At 33.7% G+C, this 19,773-nt stretch overlaps 3 protein-coding genes across 5 annotated transcripts; 1 reads left to right on the top strand and 2 right to left on the bottom strand.

Moving 5' to 3' along the window:
- Positions 1–252: 252 nt before the first annotated feature.
- Positions 253–4,609, top strand: LOC105132363 (proline-rich receptor-like protein kinase PERK13). Its single transcript, XM_011035824.1, has 8 exons — positions 253–1,723; positions 1,813–2,277; positions 2,393–2,479; positions 2,675–2,745; positions 2,839–2,915; positions 3,225–3,372; positions 3,652–3,813; positions 3,948–4,609. The coding sequence occupies exons 1-8, from the start codon at positions 820–822 to the stop codon at positions 4,233–4,235; spliced, it is 2,202 nt and encodes a 733-aa protein (XP_011034126.1). The 5' UTR covers positions 253–819; the 3' UTR covers positions 4,236–4,609.
- Positions 4,610–4,884: 275 nt separating this feature from the next.
- On the bottom strand, positions 4,885–7,605 carry LOC105132365 (basic helix-loop-helix (bHLH) DNA-binding superfamily protein). 2 transcript variants are annotated; one of them, XM_011035825.1, is made up of 8 exons: positions 7,442–7,605; positions 7,172–7,366; positions 7,003–7,093; positions 6,678–6,746; positions 6,070–6,591; positions 5,728–5,952; positions 5,406–5,582; positions 4,885–5,144 (listed from the first exon to the last, which is right to left on the bottom strand). In XM_011035825.1, exons 1-8 carry the CDS (start codon positions 7,540–7,542, stop codon positions 5,055–5,057), a joined length of 1,470 nt encoding a protein of 489 aa, XP_011034127.1. In that variant the 5' UTR covers positions 7,543–7,605; the 3' UTR covers positions 4,885–5,054. The 2 variants fall into 2 exon arrangements, with proteins under 2 accessions (XP_011034127.1, XP_011034128.1); XM_011035826.1 differs by having other exon boundaries at positions 7,003–7,087.
- A 1,764-nt stretch (positions 7,606–9,369) lies between these two features.
- LOC105132366 (pantothenate kinase 1-like) lies at positions 9,370–14,581 on the bottom strand. Of its 2 annotated transcripts, XM_011035827.1 has the most exons (10): positions 14,376–14,581; positions 14,086–14,265; positions 13,407–13,453; positions 12,914–13,030; positions 11,890–12,009; positions 11,700–11,794; positions 11,513–11,606; positions 11,217–11,348; positions 10,351–10,463; positions 9,370–9,919 (listed from the first exon to the last, which is right to left on the bottom strand). In XM_011035827.1, exons 1-10 carry the CDS (start codon positions 14,452–14,454, stop codon positions 9,697–9,699), a joined length of 1,200 nt encoding a protein of 399 aa, XP_011034129.1. In that variant the 5' UTR covers positions 14,455–14,581; the 3' UTR covers positions 9,370–9,696. The 2 variants fall into 2 exon arrangements, with proteins under 2 accessions (XP_011034129.1, XP_011034131.1); XM_011035829.1 differs by lacking the exon at positions 12,914–13,030.
- Positions 14,582–19,773: the final 5,192 nt, after the last annotated feature.

Raw genomic sequence — 19,773 nt, 5'->3', positions numbered from 1 at the left:
TGCGCGGTAAACCGGAACTCAAGGAAAGAGATTTATGTATATATTTCTTATATATATATATATATATATATATGTGTGTATGTACGATTTAAAAAGAGAAAGAGAAGGAAAAACAAAAAAACAGAAAAGGTGGTGGTTAGGAATAACGGAAATCGTGCCACAAGTCCCTGGAAGAGGAGAGAGAGAAGTAACAATGAAAGATAAGACAAGAACAATAAATAAAAATAATCTGTCTTAAAAAGGCAAGAGAATTTGAAGGAAAGGTCGTTAAACTTCAAAGTTTTTGAGACAGAGAGGGAAGGAGAGGGGATGAGAGGAGAAGGAGAAGGAGAAGGAGAAGAGGAGCGGGCATCCTTTACGCTTTTCCTTGGGATAGATGCTTTCTGCAAGCTAATATTCGTAATCCACAGAAATTTCTCACGTTTCCTGCACTTCATTCAATACCAGGTTCTTCTTTCTTTGTTTTTTGTCCCTCTTCCATTCGCTTCTTGGGTTTAGGATAAATAGATAGATAGGTAGATAGATTTCTTCTTTGAAGGTCCTGAGGAAGCACATTTTCAATGATTTCCCAATTTGAAGGAAATTAAATGAATTATATCATATGATTAGCAAATTGAGAATAGTTTGGGCTTGCTTCATCGATCTCTTCGCATGCATGTATGCATGCACGCACAAGGGGAAATAAGAAGAAGGATCTTGTTTATTACCGTCATAAAATCTCATAAATATTTTGTGAAAACCCATGCGATTTGAGAGGAACCCGACAATCCGTTAGGAAAAGGGGGGGAGAAAATAAAGCTATATATAATCATAAGGATAATGTCGAATTCGGTGGAGAATCCGCCGCCGGGTTCTTCATCGAACGAGTCTTTTCCTTTGCAAGCTGACACAAATTCCACCCTCAGTTTAGGCCCTTCACCTTCAGCTACTGATGGTAAAGAATCAGCGGCACTCGTTGATGTCACAGCTACACCACCGCCTAATTCTACTATTGTTGATTCCCCACAAACACCAGAACCATCTTCACCCCCACCCACCTCGAAATCTCCTCCTCCTCCTCCTCCTTCACCACCACCACCACCTCCCAAGTCCAACCATTCTCCACCTCCCAGCCCACCATTAGTCTCAAATTCAACTAAATCAAATTCGTCACCACCACTTAAAATATCTCCGCCACCAAACTCACCACCTCCATCACCTAATCCTCCTCCTACCCCTGCCAAGAAAGAGTCATCCTCTTCAGCCGTTCCATCCCCTCCTCCTCCTGCTACATCACCTCCCCCTGCTGGTAAATTTGTCCCGCCGCCTCTCTCTGGAGATGTACAACAATCTCCTCCTCCTCCAGCAGAATTCAAACCCTCTTTGTCTCCCCCCATTTCAAATGTGTCACCCAATAGCAATCCGTCAAATTCCGGGCGCGTTCCAACAGACTCTAGATTTCATAGTCCTCCCGTTCCAGGAGCCTCACCATCGGACCACCCATCATCGACTTCCACTAATGCAACAAATCACAATGTGCCCAGGACTCCACCAGCACCAGGAAATGAAAGTAACGAAGCTGAAGGCAAGACAATCATAGCTGCGGCTGTTGGGGCTGCAGTCACAGGTTTGTTTCTTCTAACACTAGTTGCGGCAATCTTTTTAGTTGTGAAGAGCAGAAAAAAACGGGTGGCCAATGCTTCTGGCCATTACATGCCTCCCAAAAGTTTTACTTTGAAAACAGGTAAAGTACTGTGCCTATTGTGATGCTTCTCATTGCTTAATTAGTATCTTATTGTGATTCATCTTTTTCTTTAATTTTTCCTTTTGAAGATGGATATCATTACGGACAGCAACAACAATCTGTGCGTCTCACTGGACCTGGAAGTCCCTCTTATCATTTGCAATCTGCACCCTCCGAAAGCCACGGAAGTCAAAGAGGGAATATGTACAATGGAGGGGGCCCTGATTCAGATGTTATTGGCACCGGTAAGACCTTTTTCAGCTACCATGAGCTGATGGAAATAACAGATGGATTTGCTCGTCAAAATATTATCGGTGAGGGTGGGTTTGGATGTGTTTACAAGGGGTGCATGGCAGATGGGAAGGTAGTGGCTGTCAAACAACTAAAGGCCGGTAGTGGACAGGGTGATCGGGAATTTAAGGCTGAAGTTGAAATTATCAGTCGTGTCCATCATCGACATTTGGTCTCTTTGGTGGGATATTGCATCTCTGACAATCAGCGCTTGCTCATCTACGAATTTGTTCCAAATAAGACTCTTGAGCATCATTTGCATGGTAAGGTGATTTTTCTTTTCCATTTTATAAATATTGATTTTAAGTATCCTTCTCCAGTGCTGCTTACTGGAACCTATGCTATGTGAGTGGTTATGTCCCTGATTTGTGCAAGCAGGAAAAGAATTGCCTGTGTTGGATTGGCCTAAAAGACTCAAAATTGCCATAGGATCTGCAAAGGGCTTGGCATATTTACATGAAGATTGTACGTATCCTATCCTTCTCCTCCTTAATTAACATAGGTTATGTGGTGTACTATTCCTCTCATATTTACTCAAAAACTTGTTTTCATCTTGTTGCTCAATCTGCATCTAGATCATGTTCTGAAAGTAACTAAATATACTGATAGTGAAATTCTTAAAAAAGAAGGTTAATTAAGTTTCCTGTGATCTAATTTTAGGTCATCCGAAAATTATTCACAGAGACATTAAGTCGGCGAACATTCTGTTGGATGATGCTTTCGAAGCGCAGGCAAGCCTACGACTTTCTATGTTGGATTCCCTTCAAAATGCGGTTTCTCTGTTAGCTCTGCATTGTTATTTGCGAGCTATTTCTTATGTGCAGGTTGCAGACTTTGGGCTTGCCAGACTAAATGACACTACTCAGACCCATGTGTCAACTCGAGTAATGGGGACATTTGGGTATGTTTACGGCAATATGTAATCTCCTTTCAGACTCCATGTCCTCTGTTCATGTGTTTACCTTCCTTACCTGTCCTTCATCTTCTCGATTTGGTGTAAATGACTAAACCCTCAACACCCTCAATGAACAAAATCTATCCTGGAATGTGGATCATAGTAGTAAAGCGAGATTCCCAATTATAAATGTTCCAAAGAAATAGAAAAAAATCATCCAAGTTTTGCCATCCAATCTATCACCTTCTTCCAAAACAAAATCTACAGTAATGGTGTTAATCATAACCCTATATTATTACGCAATTTGGTTTTCAGGTACTTGGCACCTGAGTATGCGTCAAGTGGAAAGCTAACAGATAGGTCTGATGTATTTTCATTTGGAGTTGTGCTTCTAGAACTGATAACCGGGCGCAAACCAGTTGATGCAAGTCAGCCTCTGGGGGATGAAAGCTTGGTTGAATGGGTATGAATTGGCATTGAAGCAAATGAAATGTATTATATATCAACCATCATCTGGCTATAATATGATATGGTTCATAAATCGAGCAAAATTTTTTAATACAAGCACTTAATTTCTTTCCCCATCTAAATGGTTTGCCTGTAAACAAGCCGACTTTATCTTGTCCATATCCATTTAGTTATGCCTTGAGCTAGACGACTTGCATATCCAAATTTTCTTCCCTGCAATCTACATATTCATTCAACAAATATATATACATATAGTTTTTTATGATTGTGGCAGGCTCGTCCACTCCTAATTCATGCACTTGAAACCGGTGAACTTGGTGAGCTGGTTGATACACGACTTGAAAAGCATTACGTGGAGAGTGAATTGTTCAGAATGGTTGAGACAGCCGCTGCTTGTGTTCGCCATTTGGCTCCAAAGCGACCGCGCATGATGCAGGTGATGATGATTATGCCTCTTGTCAAATTGTTTTTTCTTATATCTAATCTTGTCAGGAATATTCTTTATAGATGGAGAACAAAAATGAGCACAATTGCTTTTTGATTGTTAAATTTCCTGGAATACTCTTTTAGGTGGTGAGAGCATTAGATAGTGGAGGTGAATTGTCGGATCTCAGTAATGGTGTGAAATTTGGTCAGAGCACTGCATATGATTCAGGCCAGTACAATCAAGAGATTAGTAATTTCCGGAGGATGGCTCTTGTCAGTAATGGAAGCTCAGAATTTGACACTTTCAGTGGAGATTACTCTGCTAGAGACACATCCCGGGAACAACCAACTTCAGGTGATTACACAAGTAGCGATTCAGAAACTCGAGCCATGAACCGAACTGGCAGTTATGTTGGCCACCGGTTTAGATAAAGGTGACATGGCCAAACAGTAGATCTTCTTAAGATAATCTTTGTTTAGCACCACAGAAGGTTTATATCTCAAAGAACTTGCAGCTTATTTCGACAGACTTAATTAGCGTCGAGTTTTTTTCCCTACTCCTGTGAAATTTGACTGCAATGTTTAGCTACCTTAGAGGTGCAGTGAACTTTCAAGGACAGCTTGTAAAGTTCATCTTACTCGAAGCTTGTGTATTCACTAATGGGGTGTTACTCAAATGAGCACCCATGTCTGACTGATACCAGAACAAGATGGAAAAAAGTTTTGTTGCATTGCATATATATTTGCAAGAAACTTTTGCTTATGATGTAAATTTGAACATATTTTAACCTAAGCTACCCTTTTCTCTTGTACACTTTCTTTTTGTCTGGTATTTCTTTTTATTGTGGGCTGGTGTTTGGATTTAGTCACACATAGTTTCACAACATAATGTGAGAATCATGCAGGGCATGGTTACAATTACATGAAAAAGCTGAAATTGAGGATATAAAAGGATCGATTTCTTGGTTTCAGGCGTTGAAAATCTGTAAAAAGTACTTCCAGAATGGCTTCCCTAATCTTGCTTCTGTACAAGGTCCGGGTTGATGAAAATGTATGTACAAAAGAAGTTCCAATGAAGGTAAAGATAATAATGTTTCCGACAGATAGCTAATATTGATGTTAAACAAACGTTTAAACCTCATTGTTTTTTTTAGTATATCAATATAACAGCCCTGGCTGAATGGAGAAGCTGCCGACTTTCCCACTTTAAACTCTTCAAAATATGAAAGAAAAAGGAACTCCCTGATTCTCCTAAATTTGACTACCAAATGTCCGAATTAGGTTCCCTGTTAGCTCGATCAATGACTTCTTCAATGTCTTTGGATGAATGTCCTTATCCGCCTTGCAGGAGTAGATGCAAGTTAGTATAATTATCTACAATTATGCAAATAAATAAAGCAGAAAAAGAGAAATGGGGCTTCTAGCAGAGAACAGCTGAAATTCATCTTGTCATGGAAGTTTTTGCACTTGAAAATATTTTTGCAAATTCTTGTATTTTTGGTGAATTTATGTGGAAAACAAGCTTGTGTAGCTGAATTTATGTGGAACCCAGGTCTGAATTTTGATTCCAGCTGAATATCAGGATTCAGTGTTGTATCTTACCTCGACCTTGAGAATGTTCAGAACACTGCCATTAAATGTTGTAATATTGGCATCAAGGATTTGAAGCCCCAAAGAATGGATAGCTTCCATCAACCTCCCGAAACCTCCTTGCCTCTGTCCACAAAGGAACTTTAGCAGGAACTGTCTTTTGTTAATCTGGTCCACTTCTAATTGCACCTGGGAAAAGGTCAGTTAAGAAATTGATTGTCTCATGAAGCCTGTTAAACTTGAATGCTCAGCTTGTTTTGTCCAAAAATCTATGTGAATAATGATCTTAGGATTTGCAATAAAAACCGAACCAGGTTTAGAAAGCTCTCTATACCTCCGCCCCCTTCTTTTCTACAAAACCAGAAGAATCCTGGTTGATCTTAGAAGAAGACACGTGGTCTTCCTGAAAGATCTCCAGTTTTGAAGTCTTTAGTTCAATGTTGCTCGCTCTGCATTCCTCTTCTTCAGCATTCTTGATCTCATCCTGGAGGTTTTTCACCTCCTTTAGCAACTCTCCGATGTAATCAATTGCATCTCCAAGAATTGCAGCTTTATCCATCTGTAACATTTATAAAATGCAGAGTTACTCGAAGAAAGCATACAGCAACAACAACAGCAACAAAAACAACAGAGAATAGCTCTCTTCAGTAGCAGAAATATATCCAGCTATGTTAACCTTGGAAATCTTGGGGACCAAGGCACGCAGAGCAAATAAGCCAGTTTTAATCCTTGTCCTCCTGTTCCTTTCTGTGACGAGATTCTTAGATTTGTAGTCATCTCTTTCCGGCTTCCTCATAACTTTTGGAACTTTCTTGTTGCAATCTGCAGAACCTGCTCGTTGCTTCAGAATGTTCTCGTCGTGATTGGATTTTCCAACTGATAATTCCAAATGTCCATGTTGCGGCAGTTGACTCGCATTTGAAACAAATGATGGAGCTTCGTTTGAAGGATTGGAACCGCTAGATGATCCTTCAAAACTAATACAGTTACGGGGCTGCGTTAATGGGAGAAGAAACTGTGTCTGTGGAATTAGACTTAACAAGTGGCAGGAATGCGGCAAATTATCTTCAAGCAATGAATCAAGATGGTGGTCGTTGAAGCTCGAATTGGAATACCCATGATCAGTCACGGCTTCTTGTTTGACAGGGACATGGCAATGAGCTCTAAGAGATTCTATCATCTTCTCATCTTTTTTCATCTGAAAATATTGAATGACATTTTCACACATAAATCACATTAGCAGAAATTAATTTTCTATAGCAAAAAACCGAGTAAAAGACTTACATGCTTTGCTGCAAAAAGCTCAACAAGTCCACCAATTACTGGGATCAAGACTTGAGTTCCAGCTACTTCCTGAAGCAATGTTTTTCAAGTTACTATACAAAATGCTGTTAATAAATAACAAAACTATCACCCTAGTCATTGTCAAATCCTTTCAACTATGGGTTTAAAGCAATAAATGTATGGTTAAATTATCAATAAATTGTGGTTTTGCATATGATAGAAAGAAGCTAGTTTCTTACAAATGCCAGGAATTAATACTATATTATTGGAAACCAGAACAATTTTTTTCTTAACCAGAAATCGAGAGACTGAAGAAAAAACTCACACGTAGGGTATTAGAGTCATGAGTAGTGACCGTGGCATGGCATAACCATCTGGGCTCAGCTGATATCACCACCTCTCCATGAATCCTGTTTCTAGCAATTAGATGGTATTATGTTTGGCTAAAGTAACATAAATAAAAATAAATGTAGGAGTAGAGAAGAGAAGAGTACCCAGAATACAGAGGCATGGAAGAAGGGAACCGAGAAAGAGCCTCACAAGCCTTTGTTCTGACTGGATGCTTAAAGAAGACATCCTTACAAAGAGGACCCCGCCCAAATAGGTTGTCTTCTCCTCTGTCCCTTTCCACATTGAAGCCACCACCGCCACCGCAGCCACCGCAGCAGCAACCCACCCACTCAATAAACCTAAAAAGATAACAAAATCATCAATCAAACACTTTATATATAAACATCAATGTGCTGTTAATTTGTAGTGAGCACCTTGAAGGGTCATCGCCTAACTTCCATACAACACAGTAATCCCAAGCGTTGGAGTCAACAAGGGGTCTAAGCCGTTCCATTGCTCTGTTCAATCCTCTCATGTCTACCTCTAATTTTAGTATTCTGCCCTTTGCCTCAATGCTTATCAACTCTTTTCATGCATTCCTATATAGGAAAGGAAAATGCAGGCAGCGGCAATCCCTTTAATATTTATGCCAAAAAAAAAAAAAAAAGCACATGCTGTCGCTCCTAGCAGTCTAGTACACTCTGGGTGTAACAGACTGTATATATTTCTTTCGAATTTTGACACATTGCAGACGTGTACATTTCTTACTGGTTTATTCATGTTACTCATATAATTTTAAACCAATGCAAAACTGCCACGTCTCTGTTGTTATCTAGCATAGGTGTATTTACTTTTCTGGATTTACATTTTTTTTTTATTAGAAGTAGCAAATCTGTGACAGAGGGGGAATCTGATGCCTGCAGAGTGCAGAAAGCAGAGTACGGGCGGCAGCAGGCAGAGGCGACGGCAAGGACATGTCAGTTTTAACGGCCTAGCAGCAGAATCATCTTCGTCACCATCATCCTTCATAGTCAATTATAATTTTTCTCTCGATCATGTATGATAATTATGATATATTAACATCGCATTTCACTTTGGTTCAAATAGCTAAATGGACAAGATTTGCTGTATCTTGAAATCAAAATGGAAGAGCATGCATCTTGTACGTTTCTGCTATTGCTTATTGGCTTGGAGTCCCTGTTTGTGTAACTGCGCGTGGCTGCAATATTGCTACCAGGAGAGAGCCATGTTAACAGCAGCGATATTTTTTATGTAAACTTTATGTTTTGTCCCACAAAGATTCATCAATTTTGCAATTCTATCTCTATAGTTTTCAATTTAATAATGGTGTCCTTGTGGATTCTAAAGGGTTTTCCAAAAGATTTTTACCCTCACGGTGAAATAGCTTATAGAAAGCTCGCTTTTTTATCTTTTTTTTAGAGCTCATTTGGTTCGCTTTTTTATCTTTTTTTTAGACCTAATTTGGTATTTATTATAACAGTTAATTTTAAAAAAATTAAAAATACATTGAAATATTATTTTTTTATATCAGTATATCAAAATAATTTAAAAATATTAAAAAAATTAATTTCAAGTAAAAAAGATTTTTTTTCAAAAGGGTTTTGAAACCTAAAAACAAATATGCTCTTATACCTTTCTTACACCATTTTTTAACTGGGATCCTTATAAATATGATAAAACTTGAAAATTAAATTTAAAACCAGCTATTTAATGTTTAGGGATAACATAAAACTTTTTGATTGATACAAAGGGATTATTTAGAAATATTAGAAATCTATCTAATTTATATTAAATCTTAATCATTAGACTCAATTGAGATTTGAATATATATATATATATATATATAAAGAAATAGACTTCTACACTTTCTCATAAAAAAGAAAATAAATATGAAGATACTTACTATACTTACTATTGACTCCATCAAGGTTAATTTAAAACTCATGTAAGTGGGGTCATTTGATTACTCTTAATTAAAATATTTCATCATATCTCCTTTTCTTTCTTTCTTTCATTTTTTTTTTATAGAAACCAATATTTTATTGAGTTTTTTACTCATCTAAACTATAATCATGAGGTAACAAAATTATTCGCCAAGTAAGCTACGTACCATCAATAGAATAAAATCTCATGTCTGCTTCCCGGGGGTAGGGACAGAAAATAATCATTTTACCATTTTTTTTTAATGATTCTGTAAGATATTACTTTTGATCTTTGAAAATTATAAATCAGTCCCTTGAACCAAACATGTGTGTCTCTGAGGTGGGGGTGATAGTACCTCGTCCTCGTTTTCTTTTTCTTTTATATATATATATATATATTGCTGAGGTAGAAGTTCACATGTTAAATTTGATCTGCGAATTGATTTTATTGAAGGATGAAGTTACAGATTTCAGTTTTGTAAATTACAACAGAGGCTAAAGAGAACATATTACATGAATAATCAGGGAAAGTAACAAGCATTACTTTGACCTGTCACTCTCTTTTAACGTTTTCACTGATGCTTTTATGCTACAGGTGCTAAATTATTTCCATAAAACTTACTGGTCCTAGGATGTTTTCACCATGTTACTCTAGTGTCTGTGAACTTCCTCGGCCTGTAGTATTTCCGGTGGTACCAACGAACTTCCGTCACACCAAAGCACATGAAGGGAAGTTACAGCCACATCTAAGCTCGATAGACACTGCATTGTATGCTCTCGGTCCCATTTATATCCCCGTTCAGCGGATCATAATTTGTATCCGTGCCCAGGGATGCATTCACTGGGAGCGGCATCATTTGATTAACCACCAAATCATCAAGGCTATGCCTTTCATAGCTCATGAATGCCCCTAGAGCTCCAAGAAATCCTTCGTGCCGCAAAAACATTGCTTTTGCCTCACCTTTAGACCTGCCAAATTCAAAATAAAATAAAATGATTGGTGTATTTTCAATGCAGAGATCTGAAAGGAGAAAACATGAACTGGGAAGAGAAGGATAATATCACCAAACAATGATGAATTTGTTTTGGTTTTATCACGATGAATTTTGAATTAGTTGAGTGCATGGAATCTTTGGTAAGGTTTCATTGCATTTCACTTGTCATTTACCATGATTGATAATTTCTTTCACTTTCAATTACTAAGAATAGTTTTTTTTCTTTTGATGCTGTAAGCATATTTCGATAACAAGTTCCCTCTCCTTGCTTTCTAGCAAATCCCATATCATACAGGCTGGAAGGTGTTCATTATCAAGATATGAAGATCCACCTGAGAACTGCTCTACAGTCGCAAAAATCATTATGTTGTTGATAATGTGAACAATAAAATCCCAGATGATTACCAGAAGTGAACTGCAACGGCAATGGTGTCCATAGTATAAGAGTGACTCCGGATGAAAAATCCTCCAAAAAATATGCGCTTGAGCCCAAATCGAAGTGCGTTTAAGTAAGAGATCTGGGAGAAGAGGAGTAAAATGAGGCAATGAGATAACAAGAGTGCAGTAATTGAAAATAACCCAAGATATCTCTGTTAATTTAAGTGATCAATACTCAAGATCGATGACAATAAAACTTAGTGTGGCGTTTTAGCAACACAAACAAACTAAAAAAATGGCCAGTCTTAGAACAGAAGAAAAAAACACAGAGCAGAAAAATAATCAATTATGCCAAGCAGAGTTTTTGATATGTGCCATGTAAGGTCTTGAAAATTTTAAGTTTGGATATAGCTTGCAGCTCTCAAGTGTTCCATGCCCTTCTTAACAGCACTGTAAGGGACAGGAACCATCTTTGAGAATTAAATATCAAGGCAAGACGATTCCAGCTCCAAAAACCTTGGCCAATGGTTCTTATTTCTCCAAGCCATCTCAGTAAAAGGATAGAAAAGCTCTAAATCCGTAACAACCAATTGAGGTCTAGGGTTGTCAAAATGATTTGTTCAAAGAGTAAACAATACAAACAAAAAAGCTAAACAGTAAAATCTTACTGATAGAAATAGCATTTAATGCAGGGATGCCATTCCATGAGATAACGCTTAAATGGCAAGTACTAGCACCATACATCATTCGCCACATTAGTTTGCCAGAAATTTTTTGTATGTAAGAACTTTTAATTTGTTAAATTTCAAAACCATGCATCTCTTATAGCACACATCTTGACAACATACTATTCAATTTATAGCATACAACAGATCTGCCCTGCTGAAAGGTACCTGTCCAATATTATTGGAAATCATTCTTAGAAGAGACCACGAAATATCCTCAGGTTTATAATCTTCGAGTTCTTTACAGTGAGAAGTTGCCTTACCAAAGCTAGAAGCAATAGTTGTAGATGAGAGACCAATCTGTCATCATACCAAAGAACTGTGCAGTTAAATTATAAAGATTAAAAATCATTCTGAAAGCATGAAGCTGTTGTGACCCTGAACAGGCACTTCAACGCGATGTATGAAAATAGCTGAACTGGCAAAAAATAAACTTATAAATTAAAGAAAGGACTTGGATATACCTTTGAATAATCCATCCCACCATAGATATCCCCAACAAGTGTGTCTATAGCTTTGTTATCTCCCCGATGACTCAACTCCAGCAACTCATCAAAACTGAGAAAGGAAACACATCAGTGTCCACTAAATATGAAACAATGTATAAGGGAATTCATAATTGGCCAAAAATGAGGAAACGAATCAAACTACCTCTGGCATTTTGTTAATAACTTTCCCAAACCCCAAAAAGTTCCACCACCAACACTTGTTCCACTAACTCGCTCAAATTTTCCATCTCCATCCACCTGTATTAGAAGAAAGCTGAATTATTAGTTAATCTACAAAAAGGTTTTAGATACACAAAACAAAACATAAACGGATCTGATGCTGATATGGGTACCTTGATCATGCTAACTCCAGATCCAATATTAACAAGTAGATATGGATACAAATCATTATGGTTAATCTGCACAAATTCCTTCGAGCCATTCAGGTATGTAAAAGCTTCCTGATTGACTGCCTACTCAAAATAACAATCAGCATGCAGCTAGGATATTAGCGAAGTAAACAAGAAATGGAATAAAAAAAAATTGTTACAAGGCATGGAAGGAAAAAAAGACGGCATGGTAGGTAAGAAATTCCCTCCCTGAACATACACATGCACAAACAAGGGAAGTTTTCTTTTGGCTGAAGAGGGAAGAGAGGCACGGTTATAGAATGACAATTTCCAACTGCAAATGAACCCAAACAGGAGAGATTTTGAACCTCTTTCTTTTCTAAGATGTAGATGTGCATTTCAACAGTAACATAAGAATGCCACCTGCAATACCCTCTACCAAGAAGCCGGACCTAGGGCGAGATCTATTGCAATATTCTCAAACCTCAAGCATACATTTTCCTTGGATGGGGTTCATATTATCGCAACTTTCTAATATATGATAGAGTCAGCATAGGTCCAATGCGGCATGATATTTATTCTTCTGATAATTCAATACTTTCCAGAACTACCAATATTGGTGACAACAAACACATCATGCAAAAAATCTCCAAGTGATTGCATTGTTCAATTTTCTAAGATGTTGAAATCAGGAGCACATCCTTCCCCGGGTCTATAGCAACTAATACATAGCACTTACCGTGTTGCATCTATAACTTCTATCAAAAAGAAAAAGATCAACACAAACATTTATCTACAGTGCTTGACCAGTAGAAATGATCTTATGTACAAACCAAATGCTTGAGGGAATTGCAAGCAAGCTATTTGTTTTATGTGTATATACACTCAAGAATAATCAGAAACAGTGGGTTCTGATTAGACAAAGGGCAGGGGACTGTTATGCATGAGAAGCTTTTTTGATGTTTGAATGAAAGACAACAACTTGCTAATATTAAATGCATGCGACTATGTGGTGTTAGAATCCCACCTTAAGCAAAAAATTTGCTCCCGTCACAAGACAATCCATCTCATCTTCCTTCTCAAGAATAATGCCGAGCTTTTCTTTGAAAAGTTCAGAGAACTTGTATGCCCCACCACCTGTGGCCTTTCACATGGATTGTAACTAGTTAAATTTTAGCATGTTTAGTACCTCTTCTAAAACCCAAACTACCTTACAACATAACATGAATTGATCCAAAGTACAAAACACTAAACAATTCATTAGATTAAAAAAGTGTTTGATTCTCATGAGGGAATCAAAAACTTGAAGCTACCTCTAAAATACAACAGTTTAGCTTAATATGAAGTTATGTATGAAAGGCAATTTGTAAATTTTTTTTAAATTGCATTTTCTCTCAATAATTTTATGTTTATAACAATTATGAATTTTATTTTAATTTATGTAACAGATGACCTCTAGCGATTGAGCTTATTTCAAAGTCACAATTTGGCAACAAACAACAATTACTCCGACATCTCACCTTAATAAAGCTCATGCCATTGGTACAATTTTCTTGATGCTGGAAACCTGAGTTCACATTCATTTTGTAAGCAATTGCCGAAACCAGCCAAAAAGATCACATAATTGAGGAAATTATCAACATCAAGCAACTCCAAGGAAGAAGGCCTCTACTATGTAATGATCACAAATGAGTTACAATAGCCTGTTCAGAGCTCCCCTCAAGTTATTGCAAGTAGCGATTCGATTAAAGACCCATAAAATCAGTCCAATCACAGCGAACAATTCTCAAGATAGCAATAGTGCGATATATGTCTGTGTATGCAGAATTTGAGAAAATCCATCTGCATATGATGGCTTCCGCTCTTTATGCATTATCCCAAAAAGGTGTGTCAATGAAGTCAAATTACAAAAATGTGGCAACGTTGACAACCTAGCTTGGCCAAGCTAGCCCAAAAAATGCTTCAGGATATCTAATTACCGCATTAATGTACAAGACCACCAAGAGTTCAGAGCATAAAGAAACATATGCAAGCCAGGCCGAGTGTGAAAATAGCAGTTCAGCCTAAATCAAACTCAAAATCAGCCCTAAAATTTGCTAGAAATACAATACCATACCACACCGTTCTATCTTGAGTTTCAAGAAATGAGAAGGACAGAAAGAAAGAAACCACCGAGGATGGTCAATAGAGTGCACATACCACCACCAAGGAGAAGTTTGTTGGCACTAATAAACTGTAAGCAATCATTGATCTTGGCTGTCTCAAACATGGCAAAGTGAAGCCTTCCATTAACACCACTGGAAACTCCAACTTTATCCTTTGGTGGGTCCTCATCATCCCCAGAATTTCTCGAGAAATACACCAACTTGATTAGAGATCCTGCAAAGCAAGATCAACACTTTTTTGCTTTTGATTGATTGCAAAAGAAAGAAAGATAGAACATGATGATGATGATGTGTGTGTGTGTGTGTGTGTGTGTGTATAAGTACCTCCAATATCGAGGGCCAAGCGAGATATTTGAATTGGATTTGAATTCCCATCAATTTCAACCTCTCTGTTATGTTCCATCAAAGCAGTTTGTCTCCTCTCCCTCTCTATATCAGTTATGAAGGAATTATTGAACAGCTCTTTTAACTATTTTGTTGTTTCTGAGACTGATTCTTTGAAGCTAACGCATCACCTAACTAATGCTAGCAATACATTGGTAGTTTTCGGGACTGTGTTACAGTTGCCTTCAAAATAATATTTTTTTATTTTTTAAAATATATTTTTAATATTAATATAAAATTATAAACAAATTAATTTTTTAAAAAATAATAAAATTTCAAAAGTTTTTTATATGAAAAAACAAATACACTATGAGGTATTTGGTACTGTAATAACTTTTGTTATTATAATTTTTAAAAAATCATTTTATAAAAAATATTTATAATTGAGATTGGTTTGATATTTATATATATTTGATTAAAACTGTGATTAAAATTAAGGTTGGATAAAAAATAATTTAATATATTTGGTTAAAAATACTTTTCAAATTAAGATTATAAAGTAAATAAAATAAATATATATTAATATTAATTATTTTTAATTTAAATATTATAAATTTAACTACTATTATTATATCATGAAATAAATAATATTTTATATAAATTCATCCAATAATAATTATATTTTTCACTGTTTTTAGAGCGTGCAACAAAATCAGTAAAAATACTATTAAAAATAAAATTAGAATTACAATCAAATTTTATAAATGTTATATTCTCATGCAATCTCTTTCTAGTTTATCTAATGTTATTAAATAATATTAAACACTAATTTTTTAAATAAAATATAATTAAAAAATAAAAAAATTAATTTAATTTTTTTATTGAATTGAACCCAATCTAATATTTTTAGGTTTAGACCGAAGCTAGTCCAACTATAAATATTCAGCTAAATTGTGCATAGTAAATTAAATTTATTTTTTATTGTTCATTTTACAAAAATAAATAATATAAAGTAAATTAATTCATTGTATATTGAATTACAAAGAGCAAGCGGTGTGGAATGTAGAATTAATTCATTGTATATTGAATTACAAAGAGAATATGAGTTAATAAAAGGCAGCAATTTTTCATTTTAGCAAAACCAGTGGTATGAGTTAATTTTTAATAGGATACATTTCTAAATCAAAATTTAAATTTTTAATTAAATGATTATAAATTATAATTGGAATAACACACAGTTCTAACCACAATTCCAAACAAAATTTTTAAAAATAATGATAATAAATAGTTAGGGCTTGTTTGAAAGTATATTTACAGTTGTAATAAATAGTTAGGGCTTGTTTGAAAGTATGTTTACAGTTGTTTTTCAAATAGTTTTTCGTGCTAAAATATATAATAATAATTTTTTATTTTTTAAAAATTATTTTTTATATCAGCACATCAAAATGATTTAAAAATACTAAAATATATTAATTTGAAGTTAATAAAAAATAAAAAAATAAATTATTTTAGAAACACTTTTAAAATATAAAAACAAACCGGCTCTTAGTCTAGTATAAACAGGTAATAAGTTCGATACAAAATATAAAATTATTAATAATTTTAATATTTTATTTTTTTTATTAGGTTGACTTTCCCTTGGCCATGGATGAGACGAGATTACAATCAAAATTGTTATAAATTGAGAGGCTGTTGGTTGATTCAGCTTCATTTAATTAATCCAAAACTATACAGTTTTAAGATTTTTATTGTAAAAGTTACAATTAAAAAAATGTATATAAAAAAATCAAACTAAATTTTAAATAACTTAATTAGATTATAAATTAACTTATTAATCCAATTAAATCATCCTATACCAACTCTTATCTAGTTTATAATTATAAATAATTAAAGAAAAAAAATTAAAAGTTAGCTAAGTTAGTGAATGAGTTTTTTACATAATTTATTTTTTAAACCACACCATTTTAGATGTTAGTTCAATCAAATTCCTAATCAATTTGGGGGTTCTATATTATAGGGTTGTTCTAAGGTTTATGATTTTTTTTTTTTTTGGGGTCCATGTTCTAGGTAGTTCTAGGGTTTTTAATGACATAAATTATATCTTTATAACAAGCATCCAAACAAGTAGAATAACTTTAATTAATTTGTTAGGACGTCCCTCTACTTTCATAAATTTCTTAATAGATTATTCATCAATCATTTTTTTAATCAAAATCCTCATACGTGCTGTCCATCACTCAATCAAGTCCCCACCGTTTCGTCCAATTCAAGGTGCTGTTGACCTTGCGACATCCATTGCAAACGAGGTTTGACAGGTGATATTATTCATCCGCATATTCAAATGGTATTTTTTATATATATTTAAAAAGTGTTTTTAAAAAAATTTATTTTTTTATTTTAAATTTATTTTTTGTGTTTTTAAATAATTTTAATATGTTAATATTAAAAATAATTTTTAAAAATTAAAAAATATTATTTTAATATATTTTCAAGTAAAAAATACTCTAAAAAATAATCCCAACACCACTACTAATATACATAAGAAAAACAAATCGTAACCATCTAGATAGTGGCCAAGTGGTAAGGACTTGGGATCAAGGGGTTTGCTCCCTCTGTGGTCTCAGGTTCGAGTCCTTGGTTGCTCATATGATGGCCACTAGAGGTTTACATGGTCGTTAACTTCAGGGTCCGTGGGATTAGTCGTGGTGCGCACAAGCTGGCCCGGACACCCACGTTAATCTAAAAAAAAAAAAAACAAATTGTCGCAAACCAGTGCTTGGCCTAGCGATGGAAGGGGCTTGTCTCCTTCCACTGCACCTGGATTCGAGCCCTGGCGTGCACGCCTGTCACCTCCGCGGTGCCTTACATACCTACTGGGTTTGCAGGGTATTCAGTGGGCCGTGGGAATTAATTGTGATGCGCGCAAGCTCCCCGCATAAATCAAAAAAAAAAATCATCAATTGGTGACTTATTTTATTATATGTGTAATTGTACTAGTGAAACTCAAAGTTCAAGTGACGTGTTTTTAAACATATTTGGTTAGATTTAATATATTCATTTAAAAAATTCACATCTTATCTTAAATTTTAAATTAAATAAAAAAATATATTGACTTAATTTGAACCTAATTCCAATACAACTAGTCAACTTCATAAATTTTATTTAGAAAAATAAAATGACAATAAAAATTAACTGGAATTAATGGCAAATTAATCTATAACTTAGTAATCCAAACTTGATCTCATGTAACATATTCATTTATGAAATCCATCATTATAATTATATTTTAAATTAAATACAAAAAATTATAAAAAAAAATATTAAATTAATTTAAACTTGATTCAAATCCAACAGAATCAACTCAATTTTTTTTTTTATTGATGCTATTTTAATAAAAAAAATAAAAATAAAAATAAGCAAATTTAATTTAAAGATTCACTCTAAAATAATCCAAAACTTAGCAACCCAAACTTGTTAACATATTAATATCCAAACTGAATCTAATAACCATTATAGAAACAACTTTCAGTGTGAAGCAGGTAGAGTCATGTTGATCCGATTTCATAATTATCATGCCACTTCATAAAACCTGTGCACCTTCTCCTTCTTTGATTCTTCTTTACGGGCCAGAAACCCATGTTGCATGGGCTAGTATCCTGTTGGGCCAACCCAATTTAGTGCTATTTTCTTATGATATTTTATACAATATGCTCAATTTTCCATAATTAAATCCATATAAAACAGTACACAGAATATGTTTTACCATTAGATTGTGATTAGCTGCACAATTTCTGTTTCTGTTTTTATTTTTTAAAAGTGTTTTTGACTTGAAAAAATAATAAATTAATATTTTTTTAATGATTTTAATGTGTAATATTAAAAATAAAAAATTATTTTTAAATAAAAAATTATCATTAAAAAGCATACGTCATTTCAAACACTCTAAAATACACGTGCTGCTGCACACAGTTTCGGAAGGTTTACCTCTGATTATTATTATTATTATTATTATTATTATTATTTAAAATAGCATGGTGAGAGGGAAAATTTGCAAATAAATCAAGCTGGGATTTTTCAAAAAAAAAATAATACGCTTTTGTCGGTTCCGTTATTAAAAATAGCGCATCCAACAAATACTTTATTGATTGTTCAACACAATTTATTAAAATAATTTTTTTTTTTAAATTGCATCAATCCCATTAACACAACTTAAAAAAATTAAAAAGTTGATGCATGGATCTCAATCATAAAAGATTATTTATTTTTGTAATTGAAATCATATTTTATAAATTTTTTAATTAAAAATATTATTTTATATTTTTAGATATTTTAATATGTTGATATTAATTATTTTTTAAATATTTTTAAATAAAAATACTTTAAGAAATAACCATCACTATCCTCTTAAATACAGCGCCCAGCGGCTCTCTTTATAGATAACCTAAATTAAAATATATATATATATATATATATATTTTAATTTAGGTTATCTATAAATTGCGCCGCTGGGAGCTGCGTCATCTCTAAAATTGTTTCACTTTCCAAATTGTTTTTAAACATAATATTTACCTTCTTTTTTTTAACAAATGTGGTGCTGTGAAAAAATTCATTTTCATGCATAGCAATCAAATCACCGGGTCATGATACATTCATAGCCATTTGGACCGAAAGAGATGCCAAAATGATTATTATAAATGGTTTCTCTCTCCTCCTCTTTTTTTCTCAAATTTTCAGTAGCATTTATTTTTAAAATATTTAAAAAATATATATTTCTTATTTTTAAAAATTTATTTTTAATATTAATATATTAAAAATTAAAAATATTTTTTTATAAAACATCATTTAAATCGATTCCAAACATCACCTTGACCTAAATACAAAAACTCAAACCAAATAAGTTATGAGAATAAAAATGGAAAAGAAATATAGATTTTGTTTGTTTCATATATTTTTTGAAAAAATTATTTTTTAAATTTTTTTGTATTTATTTATTATTAAAAAATTGATCAATAAAAAATATTTTTCAATAAAAAAATCAAATTTAGTTTTAGAAAAGTATCTTTCTTTTATTTTAGGCAGAAAATATGTTTTAGAAAGTTGTTAAATTTTTTTAAAATATTATGTTATTTGCTAATTATATTAAATTTGTTTATCAAATTTTTGATTGTTATATATTTTATTTTGAATTGTTTTCAATTTCATCTCTTAGAATTTAATTTAATTTAATTTTTATATCAACTTTGATCATCATTTTTATGATTGTTATTTACTTTTCTCTTATTATTTTTTTATTAAAAATTTTTATTTATCAGATTTAATCCTGATTCTTTTGATTATTATTTATTTTATATGAAATAATTTATGAAATTATAATTTTTTTTTTAATTTTATCATCTTT

Source organism: Populus euphratica, unplaced genomic scaffold (genome assembly GCF_000495115.2).
Source record: "Populus euphratica unplaced genomic scaffold, PopEup_1.0 scaffold85.1, whole genome shotgun sequence".
Taxonomy (NCBI): Eukaryota; Viridiplantae; Streptophyta; class Magnoliopsida; order Malpighiales; family Salicaceae; genus Populus; species Populus euphratica.
The sequence above is the reverse complement of the archived record's forward strand: the minus strand, read 5'-3'. Positions and strand labels throughout refer to the sequence as shown.

Coding starts and splice junctions, on each gene's coding strand:
- LOC105132363 (XM_011035824.1), top strand. CDS start 820: ATGTCGAATTCGGTGGAGAATCCGCCGCCGGGTTCTTCATCGAACGAG. Junction 1,724..1,812: donor AAGTTTTACTTTGAAAACAG/GTAAAGTACTGT, acceptor TTCCTTTTGAAG/ATGGATATCATTACGGACAG. Junction 3,373..3,651: donor ATGAAAGCTTGGTTGAATGG/GTATGAATTGGC, acceptor TGATTGTGGCAG/GCTCGTCCACTCCTAATTCA.
- LOC105132365 (XM_011035825.1), bottom strand. CDS start 7,542: ATGAGAGGATTGAACAGAGCAATGGAACGGCTTAGACCCCTTGTTGAC. Junction 7,094..7,171: donor TCCATGCCTCTGTATTCTGG/GTACTCTTCTCT, acceptor TCTAATTGCTAG/AAACAGGATTCATGGAGAGG. Junction 6,592..6,677: donor AGCTTTTTGCAGCAAAGCAT/GTAAGTCTTTTA, acceptor CAATATTTTCAG/ATGAAAAAAGATGAGAAGAT.
- LOC105132366 (XM_011035827.1), bottom strand. CDS start 14,454: ATGGAACATAACAGAGAGGTTGAAATTGATGGGAATTCAAATCCAATT. Junction 11,607..11,699: donor TTATTAACAAAATGCCAGAG/GTAGTTTGATTC, acceptor TTCCTTTCTCAG/TTTTGATGAGTTGCTGGAGT. Junction 10,464..11,216: donor TTTCCAATAATATTGGACAG/GTACCTTTCAGC, acceptor CTCTTCTCCCAG/ATCTCTTACTTAAACGCACT.